This window comes from Taeniopygia guttata, chromosome 22 (genome assembly GCF_048771995.1).
Source record: "Taeniopygia guttata chromosome 22, bTaeGut7.mat, whole genome shotgun sequence".
Lineage (NCBI taxonomy): Eukaryota > Metazoa > Chordata > Aves > Passeriformes > Estrildidae > Taeniopygia > Taeniopygia guttata.
In genome coordinates this window covers 838,513-858,854 of record NC_133047.1, presented here as the reverse complement: position 1 = coordinate 858,854, position 20,342 = coordinate 838,513, and the positions used below count along the sequence as shown (strand labels likewise).

The 20,342-nt window shown below is 60.8% G+C and overlaps 2 protein-coding genes across 6 annotated transcripts; one reads left to right on the top strand and one right to left on the bottom strand.

Annotated features, from left to right (window-relative positions):
* Window positions 1-523: 523 nt before the first annotated feature.
* On the bottom strand, window positions 524-3,738 carry ADRB3 (adrenoceptor beta 3). 4 transcript variants are annotated; one of them, XR_012051751.1, is made up of 3 exons: window positions 2,413-3,738; window positions 1,361-1,543; window positions 524-1,181 (listed from the first exon to the last, which is right to left on the bottom strand). XR_012051751.1 is itself a non-coding variant. In XM_072917746.1 (2 exons), exons 1-2 carry the CDS (start codon window positions 3,622-3,624, stop codon window positions 1,504-1,506), a joined length of 1,248 nt encoding a protein of 415 aa, XP_072773847.1. In that variant the 5' UTR covers window positions 3,625-3,738; the 3' UTR covers window positions 524-1,503. The 4 variants fall into 4 exon arrangements, 1 of the variants encoding a protein (XP_072773847.1); XR_012051750.1 differs by having other exon boundaries at window positions 2,417-3,738; XR_012051752.1 differs by lacking the exon at window positions 2,413-3,738 and adding an exon at window positions 1,772-1,854.
* Window positions 3,739-12,386: 8,648 nt separating this feature from the next.
* On the top strand, window positions 12,387-16,085 carry EIF4EBP1 (eukaryotic translation initiation factor 4E binding protein 1). Of its 2 annotated transcripts, none has more exons than XM_030290176.4 (3): window positions 12,387-12,599; window positions 14,567-14,737; window positions 15,741-16,085. In XM_030290176.4, exons 1-3 carry the CDS (start codon window positions 12,452-12,454, stop codon window positions 15,773-15,775), a joined length of 354 nt encoding a protein of 117 aa, XP_030146036.4. In that variant the 5' UTR covers window positions 12,387-12,451; the 3' UTR covers window positions 15,776-16,085. The 2 variants fall into 2 exon arrangements, with proteins under 2 accessions (XP_030146036.4, XP_030146037.4); XM_030290177.4 differs by having other exon boundaries at window positions 12,389-12,599; window positions 15,744-16,085.
* The last annotated feature ends 4,257 nt before the right edge of the window (window positions 16,086-20,342 follow it).

Genomic DNA, 20,342 nt, shown 5'->3' with positions numbered 1-20,342 from the left:
TGGGGGTACAGCCTGTGGGTGCACAGGGGCATGTCTAGGTGCATGTCCAGGTGTGGGGGTGCAGCCTGTGGGGTGCACAGGACCCCATCCAGGTGCAGAGGTGCAGCCTTTGGGGTGCACAGGTGCATGTCCAGGTGTGGGGGTACAGTCTGTGGGTGCACAGGGGCATGTCCAGGTGCGGGGGTACAGCCTGTGGGTGCACAGGGGCATGTCCAGGTGCATGTCCAGGTGCATGTCCCGGTGTGGGGGTGCAGCCTGTGGGGTGCACAGGGGCATGTCCAGGTGCATGTCCCGGTGTGGGGGTGCAGCCTGTGGGGTGCACAGGTGCATGTCCAGGTGCGGGGGTAGAGTCTGTGGGTGCACAGGTGCATGTCCAGGTGCATGTCCAGGTGTGGGGGTGCAGCCTGTGGGTGCACAGGACCCCATCCAGGTGTGGGGGTGCAGCCTGTGGGGGCACAGGACCCCATCCAGGTGCACACGGAGCAGCAGCACCCTGTGCCCGGGACAGACACGGAGGCACGGCAGAGATCCAGAGGTTTATTTTACAGCAGGGGGGACACAAACCAGGACAAACCTGCGCAGTCACCGAACGCACTGACAGCGGCTCTGCCCGAAGGTGCTGCGTGGCAGCGCAGCGTGGGCAGGACACGCCTGCACTCGTGTGAGGTGAGAATCCACTCCCGTCCCGAGGGGCACGGACACGGACACGGACTGCTGTCCCAGACGAGAGGGGGAAACTGCCGAGGGTCCCGACACGATCCCAATTCCCTGCGTTGGGAAGTGTCCGTGCTCGGAGCTCCCCTCACTCCCCTGAGTTTCCCTTTGCTGAAGGCATCGCTGCAGCTCCTGGAATTCCACCCAGCCCTGCAATAAGCAGCTGCGGCAGGGATGGAAATCCTGGGAAGGGCCTGAGCCTGCAGGAGGCTCTTCTCTCCTCAGCACACTGTCCGAAACTGGCCAAGCCTGGGCCAACAGGGCCCTTTGTCCTTCAAGAAAGCAGAGCCGGCAGTCTCCGCATCCCACTGCCAGCCGTGCCAGATCGGAGCCTGTCCCCTGCCCACGCATCCCTGAGGCGGTGCTGCCCCTTGGTGAGCAGCTCCAGAGCTTTCCCCAGCTCCACATCTCCACGGCACGAAGGAGCCGGTGCTGTCCCAAGGGAGATCCTCCTCCTCTTCGGGCCGCTGCAAGAAGAGGGCGGAGGTGACACAGTGTCACCCCCCAGGCTCGGCTGGGGACAGGGAGACAGCCACCACCCCAGCAGGCACGGGAGGGACACGGGAGCACCGCGCACAAGGTGTGCGGCTCCGGAGAGCCAAGCCGAGCAGCACAAGGAGGGTTAAAGCGGCTGAGCCGCACTCACATGTCCGAACCCGGGCAGCAGCCTGGGCTGGCCACGGGCTGCGCTCCCCGGGCAGGACGGCGGCCAAGGCGGGCAGAGGAGAGGCCGGAGCGATGATGACCCTCCGGGGGAAGCGCTCTCCTCCCGGTTCTCGCTGCTCCCAGTCAGTCGGACGGACCCGCGGGCGTCTCTCCGCCAGCAAAGCTGAAATGGGGGAGCGCAGGGGTGAGAGCCCAGACCCTCCCACACCCACCGCCCCGCGTCCCCAGCGTGAATCCTGCCCAGGGAGCACCTCCACCTGCACACCCACCCCTGCTGCCCGCGCAGCCTGGCAGGAAACCTCTCCTGCCCTCAGGCATCGGGAGGGAAACAGGTTACAATCCACAGTAACCAGAATAACTCCAATTCTGTCATACTAATAAAAAACCCCACCCTGCAATTGGAGGTGTAAATCCGTGTCAGGGCGCCGGTAGAGCAGAGCCACAGCATGGACCCCACCACCCCTGGCAGCCCCTGGCAGCCCCTCCGAGAGCGCATTTCCCGTCATGGGATGCAGCGGGATGAAATTAATTCCCTTCCCAGATTTACACCGCTGGAGGGCAAAGCAACCTGCAGAGCCCAGAGTGGCGACGGCAGCCGCGGTGCCTCCCTGCGGAGGGGTCCCCGCGTTCTCCTTCTTCAGCAGCAGAAAGTGGGATCGGGAGGAGAAGGGGGAAAGGCCGAGGCTTTGGGGCACATTCCTGCTCAGCTGGTTTGCTTCCCTGTACACCTCTCGTGTTTCCTTTACCCGGGAACTGCAGACCAGGTCCTGGTGGGCTGGAGTGGGACTGGGTGGGACCCCAATTTTGCAGCCCAGTGGAGGGGCCAGAGTTTAGGGGAGCATCAGGGGGCAGGGCAGCGGTGCCCAGTCCCACATCTCAGAGCCTCTCCCATGTACCCCGGCGTCTCTCAGCTCCCCCAAGTCTGCACTGCACTGTCAGAGCACAGTCCCAGCACCGACAGCTCCCCCAGTCACACCCCAAAGGGCTGCACCGGACCCCCCGAGCCCCTCCCGAGCAAATGCCTGCAGGTACCTACTCATGCAGCTGGGAACACAGCGAGGTCTGCGCGCCCTGCAGCCGGGACTGGGCCAGAGGAGTCTCCTCTGCTCTGCTGCCGCTGCCCCGGGCCTCGCCGTCCTCCCCGGGGCGCCCGGGGGCCGCCTTGCTGTCCTCTGCAGGGCCCCCCCGAGGGCTGAAGGCACAGGGGCAGCGCTGCAGGTCCTGGGAAACGGCGTGGAGCCGGCGGTCGGCGCGGCGAGGGCAGCACAGCAGCTTGCGGAAGGCGCTCCTGAAGTCGGGGCTGCGGCAGTAGATGATGGGGTTGAAGGCGGAGTTGATGTAGCCCAACCAGTTGAGGAAGAGAAAGAGCTGGTCCGGCACCAGCGAGCGGCAGAAGACCTTGATGATGTTGGCCACAAAGAAGGGCAGCCAGCAGAGCGTGAAGACGCCCATGATGATGCCCAGGGTTTTGAGCGCCTTGTGCTCCTTGATGGCCAGCAGACGGGAGGGCCGCCTGCGCCGGCTGCTCCTGCCCGTGGGGCTGGGGGGCACCTGCAGGAACCTCACCTTGTCCTTGCCGATGAGCTGGACGTGCCGCGTGGCCACGGCGAAGACCCGCACGTAGACGAAGATCATGACGAGCAGGGGCACGTAGAAGGAGATGGTGGAGGAGATGATGGCGTAGGTCACATTGGTGACGAAGTCGCAGCAGCGCGGGTCGTCGTAGCAGCGCGCCGCCCGCTCGTCCGCCCCGTCCCGCCACCAGTGGTTCATGATGGGCAGGAAGGAGATGAAGGCAGAGATGGCCCACACCAGGCACACCACGGCCCGGGCCCGGCCCTTGGTCACCAGCGCCTCGTACTGCAGCGGGGAGGTGATGGCGAGGTAGCGATCCACGGCGATGGCGCACAGCGTCTCGATGCTGGCCGTGACACACAGCACGTCCAGCGAGGTCCACAGCTCGCACACCGTGGTGCCGTAGGGCCAGTGGCCGCTCAGCAGGATGGTGGCCCCCGGCGGCACCACCAGCAAGCCCATGATGAGGTCGGCGCAGGCCAGCGAGGTGATGAAGACGTTGGTCATGGTCTGCAGCCGCGGCGTCTTGGCGATGGCCACGATCACCAGCAAGTTCCCGGCCACGGTGACCAGCACGGTGAGGCTGATGGCGGCCCCCAGCACCCACTGCCGGCCCAGGCTGCCGGAGCCCCCCCAGGCGCTGCCGTTGCCCGCGGGGAGGGGGCTCATCTCGGCCGGGCTGGGGGCAGCGGCCCCGCGCCCCGCCGTGCGCTCCCGCCGCGCTCCCGGCGCAGCCCTCGGGCCGGACCGGCGGGGCCGGGTCCCCTCCGCGCCGGAGGAGGAGCCTTTAAAGGCGCGGGGCGGCTCCGGGCTGCTCGCTCCGGAGGGCGAGGGAATGGGAGCGGCGGCACCTCCTCCCCCCGGCCCGCCCCGCTCCCCCCGGCATCCTCGCCGGACGCCTCAGCCCCTCGCCGTGCCCTCCCGCCCTTCTCCGCGCTCTCCATCCCCTCCCTGTGCTCCCCAGCCCCTCTCGGAGTCCCCAGTCTGACACTTCTGTCCCTGTTCTGCACCCTGCCATGTACACATCCCCTCCCTGTACTCTCCAGTCTCACACTTCTGTCCCTGTTCTGCACCCTGCCATGCACACATCCCCTCCCTGTGCTCCCCAGCCCCTCTCCGAGTCCCCAGTGTCACACTTCTGTCCCTGTTCTGCACCCTGCCATGCACACATCCCCTCCCTGTGCTCCCCAGCCCCTCTCCGAGTCCCCAGTCTGACACTTCTGTCCCTGTTCTGCACCCTGCCATGCACACATCCCCTCCCTGTGCTCCCGCTCCTCCTCCGTGAGCCCTCAGCCCTCTGTGCCGCCCCCACCGTGCCCCGTGTCCCCGTCCCCGGGCAGCCCTCGCTTGATCCGACTCTCCCTGGGCAGGACAGACTGTCCCTGGTGGGGACAGTGACACCCCTGTCGACCCCCGCCCCGACATCAGCACAGGGTTGACAAGGTGACAGCCGCTTCCAAAGGTGACACCCAGGGCCCCAGTCACCACTTCACTTCCATAGGTATTGCTGGAGCCTCCTTCCCAGTGGACAGAGGAGACATTTCTTGCTCCCCTTCCTGAATTTGGGTGGGTGCCGGTGTTTGGAGACCCCCACCCACACATCCTGCCCTGCTCACTTGGCACTGGAGAACCACCAAAACTCTGGGAGGCTCCACAGCCCCATCACTGTTCCCAGACCCCTGGACAGACTCCGGAGTGGATCATCTTTCCCTATCAGTTATTTATACAAATACTGGAACTTCTAAGACAGACGGTCTCCAAATGCAGCAGTTTGAAGTTTCAGCCAAATGGGGGAATGATGACAAAGACGGAAAAAATATGTGTAAAAATGATCCGGTTGGCATTTCTTCCCATTCATGAGCTACAAAAGCAGAGTCCTGGTTTTACGAGGTTTATCTTTATGAGGCTGTTTTGCATTTTCAAAGCCCTCGGCCAAGGGCTTGTTCCGACCTCGCTCAGCTCCCAGCCGCGGTATTTGCTGCTGGCTGGAGCGAGCTGGGAATTGCTGTTCAGAGCTGGGAATTGCTGTTCACAGGGCACTTTGTGCTGGCCCCAGACCAGCCCTGGCACAGGCACGGTGTGCAGGGAGCCTGTCGTGTGTCCGGCGGGCTGCAGGGCACAGCAGCACACGGGGCTGGCTTTGGGTGTGGAAGCAAAGCACGAGCACGTGTGGGAATGTCCCTGCGTGCTGAGGGCTTTGGGCTCGGCTGTGGGGAGTCACCAAAGGGCAGCCGTGGGGCAGGATGTGCAGCTCTGCCAGCTGGAGTGACCAGGGGCTGCTGGCTTCCCACCTTCCCTACGCTCCCCATCCTCCCCTCTGCTTCCCATCCCCACCTCTGCTCCCCATCCTCCCCTCTGCTTCCCATCCCCACCTCTGCTTCCCATCCTCCCCTCTGCTTCCCATCCCCACCTCTGCTTCCCATCCTCCCCTCTGCTTCCCATCCCCACCTCTGCTTCCCATCCCCACCTCTGCTCCCCATCCTCCCCTCTGCTTCCCATCCTCACCTCTGCTTCCCACCTTCCCTACGCTTCCCATCCCCACCTCTGCTTCCCATCCTCCCCTCTGCTTCCCATCCCCACCTCTGCTTCCCATCCCCACCTCTGCTCCCCATCCTCCCCTCTGCTTCCCATCCTCACCTCTGCTTCCCACCTTCCCTACGCTTCCCATCCCCACCTCTGCTTCCCATCCTCCCCTCTGCTTCCCATCCCCACCTCTGCTTCCCATCCTCACCTCTGCTTCCCATCCTCACCTCTGCTTCCCATCCCCACCTCTGCTTCCCATCCTTGCCTCCTCCTTCCCTCCCTGCCTCCCCCTCCCTGGCAGCCCCAGCTGTCCTGCAGCCGGGCTCTGTGCAGGCTCCCAGACACCCAAAGCGCTGCCAGGCTCATCCCTGGCATTTCACTGCCAGTTTTCCTGCAGACAGTCCCTATGGCATTTCTGGCTGTCCTCACCCTGCCGTGCCCCTGCGTTCCCAGCCACGGACAGACACCGTGCCCACGGCAGGACAGACTGCCAGGCGCTCCCGAGGGGCCAAGCAGGCTTCTCTCTGCACCCCAGAGCGGTGCCCGGCCCTGCAGGAGGGCTCCGTGCCCTGCCCCGCTCCCAGGGATCAGTTGGGACTGGGCAGGGGAAGGGAGAGTCCCCGGCTTTCCTCACCGCCGGGGAAGTAACGTGGCTCCGTATCTTTGTCCCAGTTTTACAGCTGGAAAAGCTGAAGCACAGAGGAGATGGGTCTCACCCAGCCCTCACCCCCACCCCTGCTGCTCCAGAGCCTTGCTCCAAGCCCCCGCAGGGATAGAGCCTGTCCAGCCCGGGGCTGGCACCAGGGGAAGCATCCTTTTCCCTTTCCCATCCCTGCCACCAGCCAGGACCTCTGGCCTGGCTCTACCTGCACGGCCACTGGCAGTGGGGGAGGCAGAGGCAGCCCGGCAAAATGCCACAGGAAGCCAGCAGGTCAAGGGTTGTTTAGAAAACTCTGGGAAAATATGTTTATGCCATGGATCAGAGCAGCTCCTTTGGCTGCTGCTACAGAATAAACAATGGGTATTTAAAAATACTTCTTTACACACAGAGAATGGGAATCAATCAGGGGAGATCCCTGCCTGGGGAGAGCAGGGGTGCAGGGAGCAAACATCTCCTTGCTGGGCAGCACATGGAGCTCCTGGTGCCCACCGATGTGTTTGGAGAGAGGAAACAGATGCCTGAGCTGATCCAGACACATCCGAGGGCACACGGGCTCTGCTTGGTCACAGAGAGTGAGGGGTGAGAGCTCAAGTAGCAGCTCTGGATAAAACAAAAGCTTTTTATAGCTGAGAACTCGCTCCCTCGCTGGCATGTGGCCGCATAGTCGCCGGTACAGGACACGAGATAAACCAATCACACGGTGGAGTCACAGCGCTGCCTCTGCTCGTGGCCACACCAACTGTGGGGACACCAGAGTCCCCCCTCCCCTCTGCTGCAGCTTCCTCAGCCTCCCATCACAGCACAGGGTCCAAACACAACCCCAGTGCAGCAGCTGATGGCACCGAGTGCCACCCTCAAGGGGTTTCACCTGCCCATCCCAAGGGAGGACACCTGGGGACTGCACAGGACATGAATCAGGGCCCTGTGATGGCCAAAAAGCCCCACTTGACCCAAATTCCCTCCCCATGGGCTCGCTGGGGTGGGCACAGGGCCAGGCTGGGCTTTGGGAACGGGTCTGCCCTGGCTGTGTCCCCACAGAGGTGACAGGCGCTCCTGGACTTGCAGAATAGTTCCCATATCAGATGCACGGATCTTGCTTTGAAGTTGTTTGGGATTCTCTGTCACCACATTTCCTTGTCAGCACATAAACAGGCTGTGATGGAGCTTTAACCCCTGGGTACTGCCTGTCCCAGGAATCCTGCAGGAAGCCCCACATAAACCCAGGTCCCCATATAAACCCTCCTCCCCCAGCAAAGGCGGGCACAGCTCTGGGAGCTGCAGCGCTGCCAGCCAGGGCTTGTGCAGGAGGGCAAAAACCTCTGTGTCACAGTAATAAAAAATGATAAAAATGTGCTGTTTCACAGGCATGTTCAACATTTTATGGCAAATATCCCACAGACGGTGTGTATCACACAGACAGTGTGTGTGTGTCACTGTGTGTGTGTCACTGTGTGTGTCACGGTGTGTGTCCCACAGACAGTGTGTGTCCCAGGGACAGTGTGTGTGTCCCACAGACTGTGTGTGTGTCCCACAGACTGTGTGTGTGTCCCACAGACTGTGTGTGTGTCCCACAGTGTGTGTGTCCCACAGACAGTGTGTGTGTCCCACAGTGTGTGTCCCACAGTGTGTGTCCCACGGTGTGTGTCCCACAGACAGTGTGTGTGTCCCACAGTGTGTGTGTCCCACAGTGTGTGTGTCCCACGGACAGTGTGTGTCACTGTGTGTGTCCCACAGTGTGTGTCCCACAGTGTGTGTCCCACAGTGTGTGTCACAGTGTGTGTCCCACAGACAGTGTGTGTCCCACAGACAGCATGTGCCCCACACTCCCGGGGCTCAGGCAGGGTCTGTGCTGTGCCCCCGGGTGTCTCACATCCTGCTGTACATCTGGGAGCTTCCCTGAGCCGCTGCTGCCCCAGCCCAGCTCCCCATCACCCAGGGGGACGATTCCCGTGCCACCCCAGGGGCATCCCGGGGGCTCCTGGGTCTCCAACAGGCAGCTCCTGTTTTCCAGGCCTCGATGGTGATGAAAGAGGCCCTGGAGGTCGGAGCCAGCCCAGCCGGGGCTGAGGTCACTCTGCTCCGTGTTTGTCAGCCTGTTCCCAGCGTGTTTGGCCCCACGGACACGCAGCTGGGAGGAAGGAGCTGTGCTGCCCAGGGCTGCTGGGATCCTTCTCCTCGCCTGGGGCACCCCGGGATGGACAGCTGGGGAAACCTGCAGTGGAGAATGCAGCTCGGGGCTCCCAGGACAGCAGAGGGAGGCAGGGTCTGCCCCAGGGCCGTCCTGCCCTGCCCTGGCCGGAGCAGGCAGCCTGAGACCCGGCACAGCTCAGCAGCTCTTCCCGAGCCACAGCAGCGCGGGGAGAATGAGGGAAAGGGGCACCGAGCTCCTGAAACCCAGCCAGTCACCCAGGCTGCACCAAGGCAAGCCCAGGTCCTGCTTCTGCCCCCCAGACCTCTGCAAATTACGGTTTCAAATTAAAAAATAAATCAGAGTAAAGCTGTTTGCTTTGCTGCGTGCTGAGAGGAAAGCCTGTGACAGCAGCAGGGCAGTGCCTGCAGCAGTTATTCCCAATTTCTGACATTTTTATCAAACCTTGCAGGTTTCATTCCTACAGGTCCCATCTCCCTCCAGCTGCCGGGGAAGGGAGAGCCCTCCTGCTGCCATCAGGACTGCCAGGGCTTTACAGATGTTTTCACAGCTCCTTTCCCGTTGTTTCTGGTTTTCCTTCAGCTGTTGCTAAAGCAAACTGGGGTGGGGGAAGGAGGGAAAATTTGCAATAACGTGGATCCAGATTTCACAAAAAGCGTGGGAAGTATCAGAAAAAACACCACCAGAAATAGCCTCAGAGAGAGCTTCCAGGCAGGGCATTCCAAGGGAGAGAGGGGCTTCATGTGGCATTCCCAGCTGTGCCCCAGAGCGGGGTGGGAGGGAGAGGGTCCAGCCAGGGGGGAAGCTGACAAAATGAGGGACAGAGTGCCCATGTGGAGCTGCCTGCCAGCCCAGCCACAGCACAGGACAGCGGCCACGCTGCCTCGTGCCCCCTGCATGCCCAGGCACCCTCTGCCCAAGCTGTGCCCAGCAGCACCCATCCCATGTCCCCTCCTGCAGCCGGCAGGAGGAGGAGGAGGAGGAGGAAGAGTCAAACACTGCCACTGAGCTGTTTCCAGGACCCAAAGAGCGCATCCCAGGGCTGCGTTTTGGGGTGCTGAGCACCCCCAGCAGCGCCAGGACCGTCCCAGCCAGGCTTTCCTGCCGGAGATGCCCTTCCCAAAGGCAGGATGGGTTTGTTTATGGGGCAACCTTTATCTGCACCAGCAGCCTCGGGCGGGCAGAAGGGATGTGGCTTGTCCGGGTCTGTCCTTATCTCCAGCCGCCATCGGAGGGAATGTAAACACAGAGATGGGCTGGAAATGCCGCGGCACAGGGACATCCTCACTGCCGTGGGGTCCTCTCCATCCCCGCCCTCGCGGGGCTGCGGGGGGTGGGCTGCAGAGGGGGCTGGGGATGAGCCTCCCCGCGCGGGAGACACCCAGACAGGAGGTGATGGATGGGGAGAGATGAAAGCTGCCAGCCCGCCAGGCAGGAGTTTATCCTTCCCTCGGGTTGTTTGCTTCCTGTCTCAGCAAACCTTCCTGTAATCACAGCCCAGTGGGCACCAGTGGGGTGCAGGTGGGGCCGGTGATGGTCCCTGTCCCTGCTGCCATCCCCCAGGGCTGCTCTCACAGCAGGGACGGGGGCATTTCGTGAATTATGAAACACATTTTCTTCCCCAGAACCTGCAGTGGAATGAATTCTTCCCCAAAAACCAGCCCTGCTCAGCTCCCAGCGATCCAAAGCAGGTCAGAAGCAAAGGCAGCGCTGCTGGAGGGACAGACACCTCGGAGAGCACTTCTGCTCCCGATTTAGAAAGCAATAATGCGATAACTTCGTATCACATGAGGATGACAAAGGGCTTTCGAGCCCTGCGAGCTGCCCGTGGAATGGGCAGATAAAATACCCTGGAGAGGAGCAATCTGCAACTGGAGGGTGCTGTGTGTGGGTGGGAGAGCACCCAAAGCCTCTTCTCTGCCTGCAGGCAGCTCCCGGGCAGCTGGAGCTCCTGTCCAGGGACAGGAGGATCCCTGTCCCTGTCCCTGTCCCCGTCCCCGTCCCCTGTGTGCTGCCGGGAGCACCGAACTCCAGCAGGCACCGGGAGGGTGACACCCTGCTCTGCCCCAGCCGGGATGTGCCCTAAGCCCCGACCTTCCCCGGTCCCTGACCCCAGAACTGCTCTCCAGCAGGAGGAGGAGGAGGAGGAAATGGCAACGCCGCCTCTCTGGGTTGGGGGTCACTGCTGATGTCATTCCACGCCGGAAATGTTATTTTCCTGCCCCAGTGCCCACTAATGGATTCAGCAGCTGGCACGGGGCGAGGGCTGCCTGCCTGGCACCGCAGCCTGCCTGGGCCCTGGGGGTTCCTGGGGGCACCACAGCCTGCCTGGCACCACAGCCTGCCTGGGCCCCTGGGGGTTCCTGGGGGCACCACAGCCTGCCTGGGGTCCCACCGGACCTCGGGGACAGAAACACCCGTGTGTCCATGGCCAGCCTGGCAGGACGCTGCTGCCCTGGACACCAAATGCTGCCCCGCAGAAAACGCTCAGCGACCCCCGGGTGCCCCCGGGGCACCGGAGCGGCTCCACGGGATGAGCTCGACCCCGGGCTGGGTCCGGAGCCGTGCGTGGCTGCCGGGCTCCATCTGTTGGAGCCGGGGCGATGGTTTGGGCTCAAGCCCCGCTCCGGGACAATCCCTGCCGCAGCCTCGGTGACCCCGCGGTGCTGCGACACGGGTGCAGCGCTGCCGAAACGCTGCTGGCATCTGCCGGCGGCTGCGCCGGCATCCGCGCTGGAAGGCAGCCCGGCTGCTGGCATCCCGGCATCCCGGCATCCCGGTATCCCGGTGTCCCGGTATCCCGATTCCCGGCATCCCGACATCCCGGCATCCCGATTCCTGGCATCCCGGCTCCCTGCAGCCCGGCATCCCAGCATCCCGGTATCCCGGTGTCCCGGCATCCCGGTATCCCGGTATCCCGGTATCCCGGTATCCCGGTATCCCGACTCCCGGTATCCCGGTATCCCGGCATCCCGGCATCCCGGCATCCCGGCTCCCTGCAGCCCCATCCCGGCTCCCGGCTCCCGGCTGCCTGCAGCCCGGCTCCCGGCTGCCTGCAGCCCGGCTCCCGGTATCCCGGTATCCCGGCATCCCGGTATCCCGGCTCCCGGTATCCCGGCTCCCGGCAGCCCGGCCGTCAGCAGATGTCAGCACCGCACCGGTGTCCGGTGAGGGTCAGCAGAGCCCGCGGCCACGGCCGGGGGAGCGGGGAACGGTGAAGGGCTTTTTCTGGAGGATAGCCGTGAGCAGGGTGGTCCCAAGGATGCTCGGAGGGGTTTCACGCCAGGTTTCATCCCTGGGTTCCCCAGCCCCCCCTGCCCATCCCAGGGGTCCAACCCGGCCCAGCCTGCGCCCCTCCCAGCGCACTTCAGCTGCTCTTTAGATCTCCTCTGTAATGAAGTATGAAGACAAACCCCATTTCCCACAGTTCCAACCCCACCGGGGAACCCTCGGGGACACGGCGTGGGGGGCGCCGGACCCGCGTGTGGCCCCCCGGCTCCTCCCGCGTTTGTTCCCGGCCCCTCGGGGGAGGCAAAGCCATTTGGGATGGGGGCAGCCGGGCAGACATCTGTCCCCGCGGCGTTCCCACGGGAGCACCCGGACCTCCCAGCGCGGCCACGAAGGGGCAGCGCCGCCAACACCCCCGGGGGCTCCCGCCAGGCACGGGGAAGCGCGACCCCAAAAGCGGGGAGCACAGCCCAGGGGTGTCCAGGGCCAAAAAGGGGAATAAAAAGGGTGGAAAAGGGAGAAAATGGGAGAAAATGGAAGAAAAAGGGAGGAAAAGGGAGAAAATGGAAGAAAAAAGGAGAAAAAGGGAGGAAAAGGGAGAAAATGGGAGAAAATGGAAGAAAAAGGGAGAAAAAGGGAGAAAAGGGGACCCGTCGGGAGCCCCGCCCATTTAGCGCTAAGCCACGCCCCTCCCAGCTAAACCACGCCCCCGAATGGTCTATGTATTAGCATATCCCCGCCCCCTCCCGGCTAAACCCCGCCTCCGAAGGACCATCTGTATTAGCATAGCCCCGCCTCCTGCGCTAAGCCACGCCCCTGGTGGGCCGAGCCCCGCCCCCTCTCGGCCCCGCCCCGCGGCGGAAGGGGCGTGGCCCGGGCCGGAAGCGGCGGGCGGCGGCGGCGGCGCCGGTCCCGGTGCCGGTCCCGGTCCCGTCATGTCGGGCCGCTGCTGCCACGGGCAGACACCCAACCGCGACATCCCGGGCCCCGGCAAGTGCCTCGCCCTGCCCGACGAGGCCCCGCTGCCGCCCGGCGACTACAGCACCACGCCGGGGGGCACCGTGTTCGGGACCACGCCGGGCGGTGAGCGCCGGGCCGGCGGGGGCCGTGCCGGGGGGAGCGGGGAGGTCTCACGGCGGGAGGGACGGCTCGCTCTGAGCGAGGGTTTGCAGGGCCCGGGGAGCGCTCCCGTTCTGTCCCGGGACAAGCAGCGGGAGCCCCCGCCCGGTGCCGGGGCTCGGGGGAGGTTCGGGGGACCGGGGCAGCCGGGGGTGCGTGCTGGGGAGCCTGGCGGGGAGCAGCCCCGGCCTCCCCGTGGTTACTGATTAATTCTGATCGCTGATATTTCCCTGGCAGTAATCCCTGGGACCTTTTTATTTGCAATCCCATACCGCTCCAATTTCTGGGGTGCGGGGCTCTGCTGCTGCAGCACCGTGGGCTCGTTCCCTCTGTCTGCTGCAGCCCCAGAGCCGCAGGAGAGGCACCTCCTGTAGGCATTTGATTCTCGACTAAGAGAAATAAACTGGTTGTGCTCAGGGTTCCTGTGTCAGACAGGTTTTGTGTCCCCAGCCCTCCCTGGGTGTTCATTTTTGGCAGTTTGGCCCCGAGAGAAGCTCGGGGTTGTTGGTTGTGGATCCACCGCAGGACTCCAGGAGTTAAACGCGGGGAGAAGGGGAAGCAGCACCGCTGAGTCCCGGGCTGTGTGTGCAGGAGAGCCGAGTTTGGGGCTGTTCTGGCCCTGCCCTGCGAGCAGCGAATCGCTCCAGGCTCCGGCAGCACCTGCAGGAGTGGTGCCGAGCTCTGGGAGCCTTCCCCAGCCCTGAGGAAGGCGCAGAAATGAAATACCGAGCGATTAGCGCGGCAGAAATGAGTGGGTGGAGGAGTGTGACAGCCCGGGCTGGGTGTCCTGCCCCGAGTTGTCCTGCCCCATTTGTCCCTGGCTTTCAGCAGCTCTGGGCGTGAGGCTGTTGGAGAAAGGTGGAAGCTCCAGTTCTGGTACAGAGCTGCACTTCCAGGAATCCCTCTCCTCCTCCTCCTCCTGGAGCCTCCCAGGAATTTTCAACACCCCTCTCCCAGGCAGCTGACTGGAGGGATGGATTGTCCTCCCGAAAGAACTGGAGCTCAGAATCATCAGTGAAAAGCTTGTTGGTGTTTTGAGAACTCCTCGGCAGAACTCAGCTGTTGGACACGTTGTTTTATGTATTTATTGTGTATTTACAGTGTTCAAACCACAGGGAGTTGGTTGCTCGGGACAGATGGTGGCAGGAGCTGTTTGCCCACACTTTAGTTAACACTTTTGGGGAGGCACAAGGACAAGTCCCTTTCCCTCTGGCTAAATGGGAGCAGAGCAGGGCACACCTGATCCAGAGGGGTGTGCAGCCTCCCCCTGGGAATCAAACACTCTTTTCCAGCACTTGCTGGGTTAAGGCTGTGGGCTGTTTGGAGGGATCCCTTTTCTGCCTGTGGTTTCTGAGCTGTTTCCATGAAATTCCTTTATAAGGAACAGGGTGTTCAGTGGTGTTCCTAGAAATCCACGCCTGGAGGCTCAGCGTGCTTGGCTGGAGCTGGGCGGTTCCTGGTTAAGCCTTGGAACATTAACCATCTGTGTAAGCCCTGAGCAAGGTATGTGCAAGTGCTGCTGTGCCAAGGGAAGTGTCTGTGCAGGAATTCCCGCTGGGCAGAGCTCAGAGGAACACGGCCCTGCCCCGTCCTGTCCCCTGGTGTGTGTCCACCTGCAACTTTCAGCCCTGAGTGGGAATTAAATTCAGTTTTCTGTTTGCTCTGTGGGCTGGTGTGACTTTGAGCCAGGTGGAAGGGGCTGGATCTGCTGCTGGGGTTTGGAGCCCTGTGCTGCCTTGGGCTGGCAGAGTTTGGGTACCAATGTGTCACCTTTAGTGGCAGGTACAGTGCCAGCACACCCGGAATTCTGGAAGGGTAACTCAGACTGAAGTGTTGCCTCACAGTTTTCACTTAAATATCCAGTCCCAGCGTGGTTTGGGCTGGAAGGGTCCGTGAGGATGAGGGAGGCTGAGCGTGTGCTGTCCCCCCAGGTACCAGGATCATTTATGACCGTAAGTTCCTGATGGAATGCCGCAATTCTCCGGGTGCCAAAACCCCTCCCTCCGACCTTCCGGACATTCCAGGCGTTACCAGCCCCAGCGTGGAGGAGCTGAAGCTGGAAAACCACCACGTCCAAAGCTGTGAGGAGAAAGTGAGCGCAGGTGAGTGCAGGCAGCAGAGGCCCAGCAGCCTGTGAGGGGCTCTGCTGGTTCCTAGAAGTTCCAGAGCTGGGATGGAGCCAGGAGGTTCCCTGGAAGTGTGATCAATTCTCCAGCAGCTTCTTGGAAAGTCAGAGTGGGCTCAGTGGTACAGGGTAACCAGGGTCTGGCAGTTGTTTGATCCTGTTGTGGGCCCCAGCAATGTGACTTTTGCAGTTTTTAGGTGTAATTTGATATGATTCCCATTAATTCAGCGTTTGGGAAGCTGCTGTTGGATTGGGAGCCCTGTGGAGAGTGGAGGGGCAGCTGCTGCTGCCTCTCCCTGAGCTGGGCTGTGCTGCAGCTGTTTGGAGCTTCAAGTTACAATTCAGAGCAGAATTTACTTGGGTTTTTAATATCAGCCTGAGTTGTAAATTCCTGTTTCTGACCCTGTTCTGTGACAGGGACACTTCTCTGAGGCCCTCCTGCAGCAGCACGAGCCAGTGTTGCCCTTGAAGAATTGTTTTTAAAGTTATTTGAGGTTACTTCTTGAAGCATCCTGAGCCTACCAAGTGCAAGTATTTATCTTCTCCCTAAAAATAAAGATCTGAAGGCTCTTGTGTGCCAAGTAAACCCTTTCCAGAGTCAGGACTGCCTGATGCCTGACAGGCTGTGACCTGAAGTGGCTGGTGGCACTCCCTGGGGTTGGAATGTGCCTGGCTGGGTTCCTACCAGCGATTCTCCTCAGTGTGGTTCCTTCCATTCTGTGGTACAAGGGAATCCAGGGGTAAGAATGAATTATTTACAGGGCATTTCCTCTGCCTCTGCTCTGGTATGTCTGAGGGAGATCCCCCAGCAGCGACACCTTCAGCACAGCTTCACAAGATGATTTTCACACCAACTCTGATGCCTGAATGCAGCTTTTAAGCCCCGTTTCTAGAGCACAGCTGCCAGCCACTCCTTCCCTGGAATCTTTGGTATTTAATATGGAACTCTGGGGCCTCACCTGTGGTTTTGTCCCTCCCAGCAGGTGAGGAAGAGCAGTTCGACATGGACATCTAAGACACCTGCCTGGAGAGTGCTGATCCAGTGAAGCACCAGCTCTTGTCTGGAGGATTCCCACCAGCCAGGCTTACAGCAGCCATGCCTTGAGTGCCTTCCTGCTCTGGGAAAGGCAGATTCCCTCAGGAGAGCAGAGCGTGTCCTGTTCCAGGGGCCGGGCCTCGGGGGGCTGCAGGAGACGCTCTCCCCCCTTGGCTTGGGTTCCAGTTTTATGCTTTTGTTAATCATTTTAATACTGTAACAGTAATGCAATATAAGGGAGAAATAAAAATCACGTGGAGTCTCCTGGTGTGGAGATGAATGCAATAAATGTGGCTTCTGTCCCTTATTCCAGCAAGAAACTGCTGACCCAAGGCATTAAAGTGGTGTCCCCTGTGCTGCTGGGCCTGGCCCGAGCATCCCTGGTCCCTGGGGGAAGGTTTGGTCTGCCAGATCTGCCCCAGAACAGAGACAAAAACTGTCCTGAGTGCTTCCAGAAGGTTCTGTCACTGGCTGTGTTCTCTTGCCTGCCTGGCTGCAGGTGGGAATTTTGGGATCAGTTCAGCTGGAGGCTCTTGGAGGGCTCCTGGCTGAGCTGCCCTGCCAGGAGGAGGAAGGAGCCTCCTGCTTTGCCACTGCTGTTCTTTCTTTCTGCCATGTGCTAGCCTGGCTTTGTGATCCCTGGTGAAACGTCCCCACTGCTTTACCCTTGCTTCTCTTTTTTATCCCTTGGTGGGCAGGGAGAAGAGGGTTAGAAACAAAGTCTGTCTGGCTTGGAGACCGGAATTTGTGTCAGAGAAAGTTAATTTTGCCGTGGGGAGGTCTAGTTTGGGTGGCCAGAGCAAATATATTCATTTTTAGCCTCCATGAGGTTTGATAAATGCAGTCTGGACAGTCTGAAAACACATTGCTGTTACTGCTGGGGGGTGGAGGCACCTCACAGGAGCAGAACCCATACGGGGCACAGCCTGAACTTCAGACTTTCCAAACCACAGGGAGTGTCTGTGCAGATCTGCTTTGGCAGATAGCATTTAAATATCTGCTAATGATGCTCAGTGGTGACATTATGATATGCAAACCCCCAGTAATGAGTAACAGAACAAAGCAATTGCTGCAGATAAACCTGCATTTCTCTAAGATAAGATTTAAGGGTTTCTCTGAAACCTTAATGGGAACAAATCCAAATTTATTGCCCTCAGGTGTGACTTTATCAGTCGCAGCTGCACCAGTTGGGTTCTGAGGATGGTTTAGAGGGGAGCTGCTGCATCTGGGACTGACTTTTCTCTGCTGCATTGGTGGGTTTGGTTTAAAATGGCACTGCTGGACTGTGGTGCAGCTGCAGCTTTTGGTTTAGGAAAGCTTTGCCATGTTGATGGTGATTTCCCCCGAGTTCCTCTGCTGTGTGGAAGGCTGAAAAAGCCACGACAGGCTGGGCAGGCTCTGCAGGGGTGAGTCCCTGCACTTCTGCTGGGGCTTCTACTGCTGTCCCAACCAAAAGGAGGAATTGCCTCTCTGTCGTGGCTTTACGGGGAAGGGTTGGATGGGTGAGCAGCTCTCTCAGCAGGACTGCGTGTCACCCTCCCTGACCTGTGTGCTGGCCAGTGTCCCTCTGTGTCACCCAGGACTGTGGTTTTGGTGGCCCTGCCCAAGCTGAGGGCTGCACATCCAGGCAGTTTTGGGGAGAAACGACCTTTTCACCTGATTTCAGCCTCGACCAGCTATGGCTGTTGGAGCAGGAGCCTTGTGGTGTTGGGCTTTGGTGCTGGTACAGAAGTTTGTCGGGTTTTGGGGGTGTCAGGTATTGCAGGTAATGCTCTTAAATGCCATTCCTGCCACCTGTAGGAGAGCTAACACGTGCTGGAGGTGTTAAGTGCTTTGTCTGTGTCCCAGCAGCTTTGCATCGGTATCTGCCGCTTATGCAGATCTGGGAGCATCAAAGCGCCAGGTGCCTCCGACACGGTAATTCAGAGGGAGGGAGGAAAGCCTGTGAAACACCTGGCTAGGTGTGACCAGGGGTCCTGCTGGGTTCTGGTGCAGGGCCCTGGGGCCATGGGCGCATCAGGACCGCTGTGGGGGCAGAGACAGCAGCCATGGGATGAGGTGATGTGCACATCTGCTCTGGTGCAATTTGTCCTAAGCCCTTAAACCTTTCCACCCGTGGTGTGGGACCAAGTGGTCTCAGCATCCCATTGCTCTGGTCCTTCACCCTTCACTCCCTCCCTTCCCCTCCTTTTGGATCCATCTCACGTTTACAGCTCTCCAAGCTCACCCCAGCCCCACAAGGAGCAGCTCAGCATTCCGGGGCACATCCCTGCTTCCCCAGGCTCTGTTCCTCACCCCTCGCTTGCACTCCCAGGCCGAGGAGCTGCTTTTGCACGGGCTGAGCCCAGTTGTGCACAGCGGGAGGGAGGGAGGGAGGCAGTCGTGGGTGGCTGAGGCACAGCTGGGATGCTCCGGGGAGGTCCAGGGACAAGTTGGCTTTGTCGTTGCATTTCCCATCCCGGCCCCTTTTTGTCTCAAGCAGGCAGAGCAGCTCACCCTGTGTCCCTGTGTCCTACTCCGTGTCCCTGTGTCCCAGGCACGGGACAAACGCCACCTGCCCGACCCAGCTCGTGCTTTAATGCACCATTTGTACGGACCCCTCGGTCTGTTTGTTCTCACTTTCGATGTGTCCAAAGTCATCTGTGCCTGCTGTCCCCCTGGCCAAACCAGCCCTTCCCAGAGCAGGAATCTGCCGGCTCCCCCAGCCCTGGGATGCTGAAGGGTGGTGGGCAGGACCGGGGCTGTCCCCCCACTTTATTGTCCTCACGTCTGGGCTCCCTGTGCTCCCCAGCCGATGTAGATTAGGGCGGGAGCAGGGCCAGAGCTCTCCCTGCTCAGTTCAGGTCCCTCTCAGAGCCCGAGCCTGGCAGAGCCCGGCTGGCCAGCAGATCCTGGCCTAAACCCGACTTTATTGTCATTGTCCACACTTTGATGTTTTCCTTACAGCCCTGGAATCCCAGCCTTTATTTTTCCATCCTGCTCTTCCCAGGGAACGGCTGCTGCCTCCCCCTGCCCCGCCACAACTTTTGAACTCCAGCAGCCCAGACAAGGGCAGAGATGGCAGAGATACAGCAGCCGGGGGTCCCGGGGGGCGTTGGGGCAGTGAACCCTCCTGCTTTGGAACTGTAGAAAAACTGCGGAGAAAAAGGCAAAATACCGTAATTTTCCATCAGCCAGAGCACAGAGGGGCAGGTTCCTGCTTTGCCTCCTGCCGGGGGTCAGCCCCGCGCCCTCAGCCCACCCTTGACAGCTCCTGCAAATGACCCTCTAATGACGGGATGGCCGCAGTGTGAAAGCTGCTGGAATATGGAAGCGGCCCCGCGGAGGGCCCGCTGGCCGGGGGAGCAGCAGACACGCTTTGTTTATCCGCCGCCCGGGATGTGGATTGCGGATAATCAGCCTGGCCGGGGATGTGGAGTGGCCCAGGAGGGGCGGGTAGGGGTGGCCGCTGTCCCAGGGCCACCCGCCGCCAGCCCCGGCCCCTCTGCTGCCTGTCCCCACGCGTGTGTCGTGTCCCCGTGCGTGGGGACAGCGTGAACCTGGGGCTGATCCCGCTTGCCCGGGACGAGCTGCCCCTCCCCGGGAGGACACGGTCACCCCGGGGCGCTCGGGACCCCAACCCCAGCGCTGCTCCGGATCGGTGACCCAAAGGAGCTGCCTGCACCACGCGGCTTAGAATTCCCTGCTCTTACTGGGAATTTCCCTTTATTTACCCCTTATCTCCGAGGGGTAAATAAAAGCGGAAAATACCTTTAGCCTCCCCTTCCACCCTGCAGGTGCTTCCCTTGCTCTTGAGTAACCCCTCTTCAGGGTGGGAACAGCTTCGTCCTTATCTCACATGAGCTTTGGAGCATCTTTTGCACTCTTGGAGGGACCTTCAGGAGCAGCCAGAGCCCACCTGCTCTCGGAGCAGCTCTGGGTGCAACAGATGGGACACAGAGAAAGGGACACTCACACCCTGGCAGGCCACCAACAGCAAAAATCAGCAGAACTCAATGGGCATTTTTAATAGATATAATTTATTGAAGAATTGTACAGCTGTGACCTTTTCACAACCACCCCATCCAGCGAGGGGGAAAAGGCTCGAGCAGAGCTGTGGTTACTTGTTTGTAAACGCTGCCCACCCGGATCTGCCAGCTGGGGCTCTGGACATTGGCTAATACATTCACTTGTCTGAGGTGCAATAGAAATCTGAGAGTTTTAATAGAAATCTGACAGTTTTAATAGAAATATAATAGAATTCTGAGGAGAAATGCCTAAACCCCAGGGGAGATTGGAAATCCCAGTGGTGTGTATGCTCAGTGTGGCCAGACACTGGAGGTGCAGAGTCCTGAGAACCTGTGGCTCCTGACTATTCCCACGGCTGGGAATTCCCATTGCCTGAGCCCTGTGGTGGCAGGGAGCAGCGCTGCCGTGCCCCTGCACCTCAACCCCTGCCTCTGTGCCACACACAGCCCCCAGCTCCTCGGTAAACCCAGCACGGGGCACCCACCGCCCCAGATCTGCCCCTGGTGGCCTTTTCCTGGCGGAGCCTGGATCCCGCCGG

Bases quoted from the DNA above. Each gene is read 5' to 3' on its own strand.
- ADRB3 (XM_072917746.1), bottom strand. From the start codon at position 3,624: ATGAGCCCCCTCCCCGCGGGCAACGGCAGCGCCTGGGGGGGCTCCGGC. The intron at 1,544-2,416 runs GTAGGTACCTGC...CCCCCATTTCAG, and splicing joins CTGTGTTCCCAGCTGCATGA to CTTTGCTGGCGGAGAGACGC.
- EIF4EBP1 (XM_030290176.4), top strand. From the start codon at position 12,452: ATGTCGGGCCGCTGCTGCCACGGGCAGACACCCAACCGCGACATCCCG. The intron at 12,600-14,566 runs GTGAGCGCCGGG...CTGTCCCCCCAG, and splicing joins GTTCGGGACCACGCCGGGCG to GTACCAGGATCATTTATGAC. The intron at 14,738-15,740 runs GTGAGTGCAGGC...TGTCCCTCCCAG, and splicing joins TGAGGAGAAAGTGAGCGCAG to CAGGTGAGGAAGAGCAGTTC.